This window comes from Bombyx mandarina, chromosome 10 (genome assembly GCF_030267445.1).
Source record: "Bombyx mandarina strain Sakado chromosome 10, ASM3026744v2".
In the NCBI taxonomy this organism is placed as follows: Eukaryota; Metazoa; Arthropoda; class Insecta; order Lepidoptera; family Bombycidae; genus Bombyx; species Bombyx mandarina.
In genome coordinates this window covers 8853972-8865260 of record NC_143217.1, presented here as the reverse complement: position 1 = coordinate 8865260, position 11289 = coordinate 8853972, and the positions used below count along the sequence as shown (strand labels likewise).

The window sequence follows — 11289 nt, the reverse complement described above, 5'->3', positions numbered from 1 at the left end:
TTTTCCATTAGTTTACCATACCGTCTCAAATCTTAGTTTCAATTCGATAAAGAAATAGCTCAGATATTACATGGATGATTAGAAATAAGATGAAAAAAATGCCGACGAATGTTTCCCGACTTCGAGCCTTCGAACCTCGATGGATGGTCTAACGGCCGGCGTCATTCATGTCTTTAGGCAAGGCCAGTAGCGAGTTGATGAGATCAGCATTTCTTTTCCATGTTCTATATTTCGTGTCTATCAAAGCTTTTGTTTCAATAATGAAATTTTCGCCCAATATGCTGTTATCTTCTCTGTACGCATTGACCAGTGAGTGTATTTGACGAATGTACTAAAACAAAAGAAATAGATGAATACTGTTTTTAGTCAAACCACTTATATTCGTAAATGTTGTCTGAAAGGGAAAGACCAGTAGATTAATTTTTTCATTTAAATCTAAACAGTCCGGTTTATTTAGATTTAAATAAGAAAATTAATGATTTTGGAAGATGGACTTTAATAACTAACATCTGTTTTTGCCGGGAGGTTTATCGCCGCACGTGTTGACTGTGTAGAGTGGCATGGTACATGAATCCATTAAAAATTATACCATCCTTAAGCCAAAATTTAACTGTTAAATCGCTTAGGGGGCAGATTAAACACTAGACCGGCGGTCGTAGGTGATATGAACGTTAATCTTTCTCGATTATCTTGTGTACTTAAAGTACGCATAAAGGTATTTTTTATTGAAATTTCTATATAATTTTATGTCTATCAGCAAATATTAGAAATATTTTTAGACGGGATTAATTTTAATTTTGTACTTATCGTGGGTAATGTAAAAAAGGGATATCTCTTTTAATCATACAAATATAAAATAATTACATAATTCTCGAGGCTCTCCAATTATGCCTGAAGCTCGTATTATTAAGTATTGTGCAATAGGGATTGTTATCTAATCAAAGTAATCCTAGTTTTGCGCGGCCGATTACTTGCTTTGAATTTGTGCCGACAAACAGGATGTAAATTTTAACAAAGAAAAGTTTCAATTGAAATTACATTTTAGGGGGAAAAACTGGCCTAGGTATGATTAAATAGAAATGTGCTATTGTGTGTTTATTTTGTAATCGATACATCGTGTTTCGGATGAGTTTACACTTCGTGCGCAGTTTCTGGCATACTTATGATGTGCAAACGGGTAGATTTAGTACCAAAATTTTGCCACAGCTACATTGAAGCTTGGCACGGTTTTGTATTGTTTATAATTTAATTTTCACCTGTTCATCAGATCCGTAGGAAGATTCCGATACTTTTCTGTTTAATTTGATTTTAGATTCGCTGTTAGCAACACTATAAGTAGATGCTTCCATTAAAAACAAAAAAACAAAAAATGTGGCAGATTTCATTTTCTTGTATTTCATTCCTTAACTGCTGAAAAAATAAAATTAAACATAAATAAAAACAGTTTTTCTCAAATTTTTCATTCCGATAGAATACGGATCGTCAAAATAAGGAATCATAAAATGTAAAATGTTTTAATTATCATTTTCATGTAGTTTTTTTTAAACTAGTTTATTTAATCGCTTAGATATGTCAACGACCTTACAGCTCACTTAAGGGACCGGAGCGTAATAAAGACATCACTACATACCTTAATGCTTCCGCCCACCATGAGACATGAGGTCTTAGTTTCAATTGAATTGTTAGCATTGCTGCTTCGCGCCAGGAATAGCATTAATTTGTAAAAATGTTTTTAAAAGTTCGCATCTTTTAAGAGGATCACACAAGAAATGAGTTTCTCGGCAATCGAGCACATGGTTCATCTGATGTAAGCGGTTACCGGAATATATAGACACTAAAGCGAATGCCACCGCTCACCCTGATACATAAGATCGAAGACTCATTAGAAGAATTACAATGGCTAACCGATAATAGAAATACATCCGTACGTACATATGTACGTGTACCATTAACGTAATTGATAATTGACAGGCGGTAGAAGTGGTAACTTTCAGAAGTATTTTATATAATTTTCTCGTAGGCTAACTTATATAATTCTAGGTAGGTACGTATAGTTTTTTCTAATATACACAAAAAATGGTAATTACGTGGATATTTTAATAACTATGCGCTCCGTAAAACGTTGAACACTTTTTTAATTGCCCTTGCAGGCAGACGGCCCACCTGATGGTAGGTGGTTACCGTTGTACATGTACGTCAGCAATATCAAGGTCAGAGCCAAGCAGCTGCCTGCCGCTTAATACTCTCCACAAGTTTGAAGATGTACATGTCATAGCGCTCAGGAAACACCGTGGAGAGGAGCTAATTTCAAAGCCGGATGGTACGTGGTGGCTCCAGGTAGTATGGATGAACTCTACTCCGGTGGCGGGCGGTGCGATGGTAAAACCGAGATGATGGTATCATCTCAAACAATTCCTCAGGGCACTCGCCATGGAACATGCGGTAAAAAATACAAACAGAAGCGAAGTCCCTCCGCAGACTCATATTAGCTATTGTAAAATGGTAAGTATTGTTTCGCGGCTATGTGTGCCTCTCAAACATGAGGTCACTGGCTCAAGACTGAGAACGCATCACTGTTTCAAAAAGGAATGTACGTAAATCGAAGTGTGGTACGAATGGTGTACGAATTGCTAGAAAATAATTGAAATTATTCGTGGTGTGGGCAACGGTTACGTTTAAAGCGATTGTACGTCTGGCTTAGTAGTAATTATTCCATTAACGGAGCTTTTAGGTACCCCAAGCACCGGTTACCGTCTTCGCCGAACCTGTCGTTTGCAACGAAGGGTTACGAATAAATTAACCCACAGACAGAGCGCACTGAGTGGGTCGCGTTTCCGATCCGGTGGTTGTTTCTGAGAAGCACTGCTTTTCCTAGAGCCAGTGTTCGCAACACCTCCGGTGTGAGCTCCGAGAGCTCGTCTACATGCTAGGGTAACATTGATATAGCCTCTCAAGGCTATCAGCATAAGTAGGAAAAAAAAACATAGCACTTACGTACATACCTAAATTATTTACCCTAAATATTTGAACGAATAAAAATTGAAAATATGTTTTCGTTTATAAAATTGCATAATAAAAGTATACAATGATATAATAATCACTTAAAAATCGAAGATGCTACCCAAACTAAACTCACCTGCAAATTACTTCAAGCTAATTTTTATTATTTTCCAATAAGACCGTCAAGATCAACAGTATATTTTAAACACTTTTTATCATCTAGACTGAGTTTTTCAGCGTGTTGTTCTATCGCTGCTGTCTGTTGAGTGTGTACCGAGGCCGACAGGCAAGTATGGGAAAACATGGTGGGCGGGTGAGGCGTGCTGGTCGGGGGGTGAATCGTCGCATTTTTCCTCGCGGGGCGCCCACGGAACGGTGCGCGAGACAGCTCTGACCCGCAATCCCTGCATCTCCAACGGCTTCGGCGTTTGACAGCCTTGCTTGCGTCAGTGAGTTTTATCAATATTTTTATTCTAATTCATCCTTTTTTATATAAATAGTCGTTCAAGGCCATTATCATAGTCCTCAAATTTAATAAGCAAGGAAAAAAATTTGCCTGTTTATGAAGGAAGGTTCAGAGGTAGAAGTTATGGGAACCACTTAATGTTTGGTGGGCAGTAAGTTCGGTTTAACAGTATTCCTTCTGCAAAATAATCGTACGGTCGGACTTTGAAGGGTGGGAATGTTGTTCTATAATACAAAAAGTACACTAATAAAAATCATTATTAGTTTAAAATTTATGTGTGCTCTGATAGCCCCTTATAACAAAGGTGTCGATAGAAGTTAGTCATTTAATTTTCGTTTTAAGGTCGTGCTTTATGTGGGTTTTGATAGTAATAAATAAGGATTTATTTGGAACAAAAATCCTGACTTTTTCAAAAAAGGTTCCTATGTGCTTTTTCTATTTTATAAACAAGCGCTTACAGTAGTTCAATTCTTATACAACAATAATGTAACTAAATACGTTGTTGACAATCAGTGGAATATGAACGTTCGTAAACACATTTCAAAATTCACATCACGTAATTAATTCAGAATACATAAGATTTAGGATTTATAAATACAGTTTAAAAAAGAAAGTAATAAACCACTTATTGGCTCTGCAATAAGTAACTGAGCCACTGCCACACCTTCACTAATTTGATGTTATTAATAAAAAAGTATTATTACTATTTGTTGCACTTTGTTTATTTGAAGAGTGTTTGTGGTCTTATCTTATTTATGGTTTGTTTTTATTTTATAACGAATAGCGACCCGCCCTCGCTTCGCTTCGGAAACATTAAAACACACATGAAACCAAAAAAAAAAAAAAAAAAAGTAGCCTATGTTCATCAGGGACAATGTCGGCTTCTAATGGAAAAAGAATTATTCAAATCGGTCCAGTAGTTTCGGAGCCTATTCGAAACAAACAAACAAACAAATCTTTCCTCTTTATAATATTAGTATAGATACTTACCGTTTGTTTTTAAGTTTACTTGAGTAATGCACAATTTTTCTATTTTGAATTATACTCTCGCATATCTGATAAAACATAGCGATATTGTTTCTAATAAATAGAAAACTAGGATAACAAATTACTAAAGTAATATAAATGCTAATTTTCATTACTGAAAATAGCTGGAACTTACCCGAAAGGGATTAAGCGTAGGTATTAAGCTTTCGTTGCTCAATTGTTGAGCAAAAATAATTAACCACATATTCATTATACTAGGCTCAACATTTTATTTACGTGTACAAAGCTTTTTAATTTCCAATTGAATAGATTTAAATGGAAAGTTTAAGGTATCATGATAGGCGCTCTCAAACAGTGCATTCTTTATTGTATTTTTGTAACCAAATGTGTAGAATTTCTAGTTGATTAATGACAGCTTTTCTGGCAGTTCCTCCGGAGCTGGTGTATTGTTCTACGCTTGCTTCCCATGAAAAAACCGCTTTTAGTTCTTCTTCTGTACCAAATTCAGGACTGAAACATCAATAAAAAACTTATAACCAAGCGAATTTAACATAAAATATTTATTCAAATTCGAATATTTATTAAATTGAAATATACAATTTTTTTATGTTGGTGCGCATTAAGCTATTTTTTTTTTATAATAATGTCCATTCTCATATCTAGTATACCTGTTCCATACAAAGTCTTTCTTTGCGGGAAAGAAACAAGTTATCGCTTTTTAATATACGCCCAAAATAAATAAAAGCTATCTCAAAGTTTTATATTTCATTATTATGGAGGCTAGTTTTACGCTCCGGCTTAACCCGGGTTCATCATGATAGTGTGCCAGTAAGAAGTAATTTTCTGTGTATTTGTAATGTTAGCAAAATGCTGCCGGAAACCCATGAAATCCTACGCCGTAAAAATCTTAATAAGTAAATTATGAATTTCGAATGTGATTCTTTGTACTATCGGTTCTGCAACCACTAATACAACCACCAGGGTTTTGCAGAACGGTTCTGATACACCCTGTATGTGTGTTTTCTATAATGAGATAATTTATAAATTGAGGTATATCCATGTTAAATATAGGGTCTTTTTACGGTACAATTTTAATTGTTTATAGTAAAACTTATAAAATTTTAAAATATCATACCATATAGCGATATATTCAGAGTAAGGCAGGTTTCGTAAATCCAATCCAAGGTTGGTGGCTCGTAAAAGCGCAGTCCCGACAAGATGGTGTGCTTTGCGAAACGGCACTCCTCGGCGGACTAGCATATGGGCTAAATCTGTAGCCAACATTCCGGGTTCTAAAGAGTTCAAGGCTCTATCAATATTCACCTGTATCAGAAAACGTTCACTAAAATTTGCGTTGTCAATTAATGAAATTTGTATTTCAAGTGTAAGATATATGAAACTTATTTCACTGGCTTTGTGATGTCACGATAGTCTAAAGCAGCACAAACAAATCTTTGCCCATGGATGATGGGTTTCATGACGATTCGTCATTAAAGATGGGCTTAATGACGAATAAGGGATTTAATGATGGAGAGGTAGGAGTAGTATTCTCTGAATATTATACTAGCATACTGCGCACGCCAACCGGCATTTACACATGTAATGGCATATTGTGAGCCCCCTGTGTGGGTACCAACCTCCACAATCAAATCAAATAGTTAATAGGCCGTATTAATAAAGTGTATAATGTTAACCAGCATGACCATCTCGAACAAATCTACCTTCCTCCTTTTATTGAAGTGTATAAAATTATGAATATATTCTTGGACAGATTTAGAATAACGCAAAAAGGTTAAACGAGGCTCCTTTTGTGAATAATTGTCGTGAGTACTGACCATAAATATAAATAATTATAGATTTAAAAAACTGGCTTTAATACAAAAGAAGAAAACGATTAGCATTCATCTTATTGTAGAAATCATGCGATTATTTTAAATGTATTCTAACAATAACTATACTGCAATGAATACCAATAAAATACCTACTGGTAATTACTTTATATTTCTATATTTTACAGTGACTATTTATATAAATACCCCCTTTATAGGATCTTATAATTTTATTGATGGCTTCGAAGAGCTGGTGCGCAATGTTAAGTACCTATTATAGCATAAAGCTTTTCCTAAGCTTAAATTAATAAATATTTATGATATTCTGTTTCATGCACACTTTTTTGCGTTCCTCAAAACATTTTCATTACCTAGTGCTTGTTGTCGAAATTGAGATACCGTGATGGATATTGTAACGCATTTTTTATTTATCATAGTAAAATAAAATTTTGTGACTTACTTTCATTGTGCGAATGGACCCGGCTGAAATTTTAAGGCAGTCGAGTAATCTGTCGTAGGTTCGAAATAGTAGTTCTTTGTCAGACTGTAAGTCTTTGTTGTACGTGCTAGGCAATCCTTTTAAAACACAACTAAAACCAAAAGCCTCGCCCAAGAAAAGGCCTGCTGCTCCTCTAATCAATTCCTGACCGTCTGGATTTCTTTTCTGTGGCATCAGACTTGATCCCGTAGAGAATTGGTCCGAGAAACGTACAATCCCATATTCTTGAGAACTATAAATGATAAGATCTTCTGCTAAACGACTAAGATGCAATGCACATAATGACGCCCAATTGAAGAACTCCACTAAAATAAATAAATAATTAATATTAATAATATTTGAGTCAGTTTAAATAATTATGGTTGATTTAATAAGTTTTTATACCTAAGTGATCCCGAGAACCAACCGCAAACATGGAATTAGGCGTTATATCGTCAAAGCCAAGATTTAGCGCAAGTCTTTTTCTGTCAATGGTTAGAGCGCAACCTGCTAATGCACCGCTGCCGAGTGGACAACGTGAGAGTCTACTTCTTTGCTCCTCAAGTCTTGTTACGTCATCGCGGAGAGCCCAGGCGTGACTGGCGAAGACAGTTTTAAATAAAGAGATAGATGATAGATAGAGAGAGAGAGAGAGAGATAAATAATTTATATTTGTTAATTTGTTCGAGAGAATTATTTGCTTTTTTAGGTTTTTTTTCGCTTAATTAGGTGAACCAATGGTGTTTACTAGAGGTTATAGTTATCAGAACGTAAATGCCACCACTGCCCTTTAGATTTGTGATCTAAATCTCAATTGTATTATCTAACGGCTGTCCCACCATTCAAACCGGAGCGCATGTCCACTTCACGGTCGAAATAAACAGGATTTCATACCATCAGTAGTACAATACGATACCAGTAAGATATTTTGTTTTTTTTCTCACCATTAACGGTTACTATACCTACTGTAGACTATAATAAAATACCTCAACAAAAAATGACTCCATCTTACTGGCTGAGCACGTTGTAGATGAGTATAGCCAGCAGATATAATATCTATCTCATTTTCAGCTCGAGTGGCAAGTACCTGTGAAAATATTTTTGATTATCAATTGGGTGGGTATCTTGATACTTAAAAACTTTTCATCTACTAGATGTACGGAATGACAGAATTCCCACTTTTACACTGCGTCCCACTCAACCCCTCCTCGCTCTCTCACATCGAGACATCAGTGTGCCGTATCTCACTGATGAGACATCAGCTGATCTTCATCGCATCCATGTATCTCCCCCCCCCCCGAATCTCTTCCTGAGTAGCGACATCGAGGCACTACTCGGCATGGGGAACGTGGGGCAGGTGACGGCAGGTTTTATTGTCATCACACTAGGGGAACTGCCCAACCACGAACTTGAACAGTAGGTGACTCGAAGTTATTGACATTATCCTACCGTTATAAGTTCTACAATAGCAGATGTCAGCTTTGGCAAAGATGCAAGCATCCAAAGGCGGGTGTCAGTGGCAGACTGGTCATTACGACTACGTGCTGTGTGTAGACGAAAGGCTGCATCGCCACTGTGCTTGAATAACCTGCATTCGATCACAGAATGTATGTCTTCTTCAGCATCTTTAAGCTTGCCGTTTTCTGTTAGTTCTTGTTCTATTTCTTTTTCGACCTGAAAAAGAATAAATCCCAAAAAATGTAGCTTTTTCCGTCCTGAAATTATTTGCATGTAATTCTGTTAATAAAACATAGAATTAGGCTCTCAAAAATGATCTGATTCAACAAAATAAGATAATGTACAGATATCACCATCAAAGATGGCTTGGTGGACACAACATATCATTATTAATTAGGCAACATAATTAGAATTGCGGTTTGAGAACTGCATAAAAATAATTGAACAAGTTGACGTGGAAATGGGCGAGTAATCTAGGGTGCGACTGGCATTGAAATGTTATTTTTAAAGTAAAAGAGATATAGTTATAATTAAAGGATTAGCGTAGCGTAAAATTCCATTCTTACAAACAAGAACACATTCTAACTTGACGAAGCCGTCGAGTGTTATTTCTGTAGCGGGTTCCTTGCGGTTGAATTATTATGATGATAATGATTTATACTTACACTGTCAAGACCTTTTTGAATAGCAAGATTGTCATTGGCCGACAAATGGTGGCTCTGAAATAATTCTTCTGCCCACGCGCGACTTCCTTGTATATCTTCACGAAATAATCTAAAGTCCACCGGTAAAGAATCGTTCAAACGTCGAAGCACCGAGGAAGGTTCCTCTTCAAAACACCCACCCCAAAGTTGAAATTTGCTCTGTGTAAATAAAAATAGTTAGTGCACTTACAAAAATCTTTTAACAGAAATATAGAATAATTACTTGATTCGTGTCCGACCGTAATATACTTAATTAATAAATAGTAATTTCTCGAAATGTAAACCCACTTTGTGAATTACTAGAAACATGGTTTTTCCTCATTATCCCCGTTACGAAGATAAATATGTATTGAACTTTCGTAACTCCTGGATTCTTTGGGTAATTCAAATATTATTAGTATTTACAAACATTAGACGATCGCTTTCCTGTAGAATTTTGGTAAACAATTTCATAGTAAGTGGTTATTAAAATTGTTCACGACAATTTCGCGTAATTAAATCAACGCAAATGTTTTTTTTTATTTGCTTAAAAATTATTTGACGATGATTGCGATCCTGATTGATACCGGCTACCATTTTTGTTGCCTCGAATAATGGGTCGATACAATAAAAATGTTGTATTTTTACTGAGGGTCTTCTTTTTCAAAGTGGCTGATGTTCATGTTCTGATGTCAATACAAGATGTACGATCTTTACTATTAAGTTTGGCTTAATGTTTGGTTAACACTAGACCGAAAATGTTCACTCAAGTTAGATTCGCTTGTGTTGTTAATTTTGATTCATTCTAATTATGAAAACAAAAGATTTAACTTACTGAAGACATTACGTTAACGAGTGCCGTGTTAGAATAAAGAAAAGAAATTTTTATCATTCGTCATGTGCCCTCTTCTTATCATCCGGGTTAATAGGTCAATTCAAGATGATGTGTAATTAAATGTAATTTTGGTGCGTGTGTAGACAAAGCGTTTTACACGCGACTCGATCCGCACATTTCATTTCCGCACATGTCATGTGCATCCAGGGTGACATCCAGGTACTTGACCTTCCTGGCCCAGGGTATGAGTTGGCCGAAGAGGGTGATGGGCGGTGTGCGTTATTTTTGCCGCGTTCACAAAGTTTAACTTTAAAGTTTAATTTAATTCACTATATTTAAAATTTAAATGGACAAAGTATGCAAATAAATACGAAGTTTTTTATTTTTATTCTGTAGATGTGTGGTGAATGACCTCACGGTCACCTGTTATAATACCGTTTCCAAAGTGTATAAACATCACAACGCACAACGGAGGACGGCTATCCCATCCCTCAAGCCGGAATGTATGACTACTCTACAGCAGAAATAGGAAGGATTGTGGTACCTACCCAACCGTGCAGGTTCACAAAACACTCTACCACCAGTAAAGATAGTAACGGACTAAACTGTGAGGACACCCTAAACACGTTTAGTGTATAAATTATATCACATATACATTTAATCTGTTCCAGACATTATTTGTTTATAGGCCGGTTTTGACAAAAAAATTATAATCGAAATTCAACAATTTGTTAAAAGAATTTAGAAATTTAAAACATGCTTTAAGTATGATAAACAAAATACAAATATGTTCTTGGATGTAGGTATACGACCATAACATGTCTTATCATTATTGATTTATCTATACATATAAAAAAAACTGGAGTGTCTGTTTGTAATATTGAAATAACCGCTTTTTACTACATGCATATGAATAAATATACGGTACATACACCAAAATAATATTTTTTACAATTTTTGTTTGTCTGTCTGTTTGTTCCGGCTAATTTCTACAACGGCTGGACCGATTTTGACGAGACTTTCACTGATAGTAGGTAGCTGATGATATAAGGAGTAACTTAGGCTACTTTTTTTAAACTAGCTTCGCCCCGCGGCGTCACCCGCGGTATGACAATAACCGGGGGTAAAATCGCGGGACTCTGCTATCAATAATAAAATTTCATGTTTCCGAAGCGAAGTGAGGGTGGGTCGCTAGTTCATAATATTATTATAAAATAGAAAACATAGTGTAACGTCATTAAGTATTTTAAGTTATTAGTTTTTTATATGCTTAAAATACCTAAAATACCATACACAAAAAAAAAAACTAAAATTTGCTAACAGAACACCAGACCTTCAAGCTAATAAGCATAACTGATACAAGCCACGATAAGTATTAAGTGTACCGATAGATTTTTCTGTAGCTTGTTAACCTATTAGCATTTGTGAAAATGCACTTAATTTGTATTAAGATGAAAGAAAATTACTGGGATTGGTTTCGATGTTTCTTCTCCTCCAAAAGTCCACTGAAAGCTGAGTAAATTCCCTCAATTTTATTGAGAGGCTGCATCATT

General features: G+C 35.6%; 2 protein-coding genes across 3 annotated transcripts; both read right to left on the bottom strand.

The window, feature by feature from the left end:
- Position 1: 1 nt before the first annotated feature.
- PDF (pigment-dispersing factor) lies at positions 2-3261 on the bottom strand. Of its 2 annotated transcripts, none has more exons than XM_089730579.1 (3): positions 3137-3261; positions 1257-1410; positions 2-331 (listed from the first exon to the last, which is right to left on the bottom strand). In XM_089730579.1, exons 2-3 carry the CDS (start codon positions 1398-1400, stop codon positions 149-151), a joined length of 327 nt encoding a protein of 108 aa, XP_089586705.1. In that variant the 5' UTR covers positions 1401-1410; positions 3137-3261; the 3' UTR covers positions 2-148. The 2 variants fall into 2 exon arrangements, with proteins under 2 accessions (XP_089586705.1, XP_028041909.2); XM_028186108.2 differs by having other exon boundaries at positions 1257-1407; positions 3137-3255.
- A 1437-nt stretch (positions 3262-4698) lies between these two features.
- Positions 4699-10218, bottom strand: Argl (Argininosuccinate lyase). Its single transcript, XM_028186095.2, has 8 exons — positions 9737-10218; positions 8884-9081; positions 8210-8434; positions 7747-7847; positions 7166-7359; positions 6743-7086; positions 5589-5776; positions 4699-4963 (listed from the first exon to the last, which is right to left on the bottom strand). The coding sequence occupies exons 1-8, from the start codon at positions 9791-9793 to the stop codon at positions 4801-4803; spliced, it is 1470 nt and encodes a 489-aa protein (XP_028041896.2). The 5' UTR covers positions 9794-10218; the 3' UTR covers positions 4699-4800.
- Positions 10219-11289: the final 1071 nt, after the last annotated feature.

Coding starts and splice junctions, on each gene's coding strand:
- PDF (XM_089730579.1), bottom strand. CDS start 1,400: ATGAAATACAAGAAAATGAAATCTGCCACATTTTTTGTTTTTTTGTTT. Junction 332..1,256: donor CCTACGGATCTGATGAACAG/GTGAAAATTAAA, acceptor CTTTTGTTTTAG/TACATTCGTCAAATACACTC.
- Argl (XM_028186095.2), bottom strand. CDS start 9,793: ATGATAAAAATTTCTTTTCTTTATTCTAACACGGCACTCGTTAACGTA. Junction 7,360..7,746: donor TGGAGTCATTTTTTGTTGAG/GTATTTTATTAT, acceptor TGTCTTCGCCAG/TCACGCCTGGGCTCTCCGCG. Junction 5,777..6,742: donor GGTCCATTCGCACAATGAAA/GTAAGTCACAAA, acceptor TTTCTGATACAG/GTGAATATTGATAGAGCCTT.